Source organism: Pyrgilauda ruficollis, unplaced genomic scaffold (assembly GCF_017590135.1).
Source record: "Pyrgilauda ruficollis isolate IOZ18807 unplaced genomic scaffold, ASM1759013v1 scaffold7383, whole genome shotgun sequence".
Lineage (NCBI taxonomy): Eukaryota > Metazoa > Chordata > Aves > Passeriformes > Passeridae > Pyrgilauda > Pyrgilauda ruficollis.
The window spans coordinates 1-797 of NW_024529248.1; the positions used below are offsets into that span (position 1 = coordinate 1).

At 50.6% G+C, this 797-nt stretch overlaps 1 protein-coding gene across 1 annotated transcript; it reads right to left on the reverse strand.

The window, feature by feature from the left end:
- Positions 1-9: 9 nt before the first annotated feature.
- LOC121363604 (E3 ubiquitin-protein ligase BRE1A-like) lies at positions 10-791 on the reverse strand (the record flags this gene model as incomplete). Its single annotated transcript, XM_041486040.1, has 3 exons — positions 598-791; positions 308-475; positions 10-188 (listed from the first exon to the last, which is right to left on the reverse strand). Coding segments are annotated over exons 1-3 (476 nt in total), but the record flags the coding sequence as incomplete, so codon positions are not given.
- Between the last annotated feature and the right edge of the window lie 6 nt (positions 792-797).

Here is a 797-nt window from a genome sequence, read left to right on the forward strand (position 1 = left end):
GAAATTCACCTTTCCCACTGTCCCCAGACAGGTGCCTCACCTCGTTCCCTCTCATCTTTGCGCTCCTGATTACTGTCAGAGTCTGGTTCAGGTTCTGGCACCACCAGTGCTTTTCTTTCAGACAAAAGGTCTCCAAGACCTTGGTCCAGGTCAAAGCGTTTAAGGATGATGTGGATATTTTCATCAAACTGAATGATGGGACAGGCAAGGCAAGACAAGATAAAGAATGGATGTGAACAAAAGGAGTGCAGTGGTACAGGGGAGACAAGAAAACAGTGCCTATGAAGTAGCAAAAGCTGTTACCAACCTGATTCCAGTAGCGGTTGATGATCAGGAGAGAGGCATCGTCAGTGGCCTGCCGACGCTCCAGCTTCTCAATGTGTTCCCGCAGCTCATCTTCGATGGCCTGGCGCTGGTCGAGCATCTCCGCCAGCTTCCGGTTCTTGGTCTGCAGGGCCCGGATGTCCAGCTCCTCCTGGACACAGGCACATGGCACACAGGCCAGGTCACAGAAGGGCTCATCCTGACCCCAGAGATATTTCTGCCTCCAGATGAAATAACCAAAAGGTGAACTGGGGATATGCAAGGAAGACATACCGTTGAAGAAACACCACCAAGTTTAATGGTCTCCACAGTGGTGCCCGAATCTTCAACCCCTGCCTTCTTCTCTGGAGGTGCAGAAGGGCCAGGCTCTCCAGCTGTCCGTTTATTGCCAATCCCAGACATGGTGGCTGAAGTGTACAGATTCCCACCTTCTCCAACCTCTTCCTGAACATTAAAGAACACTATTAAAAAAA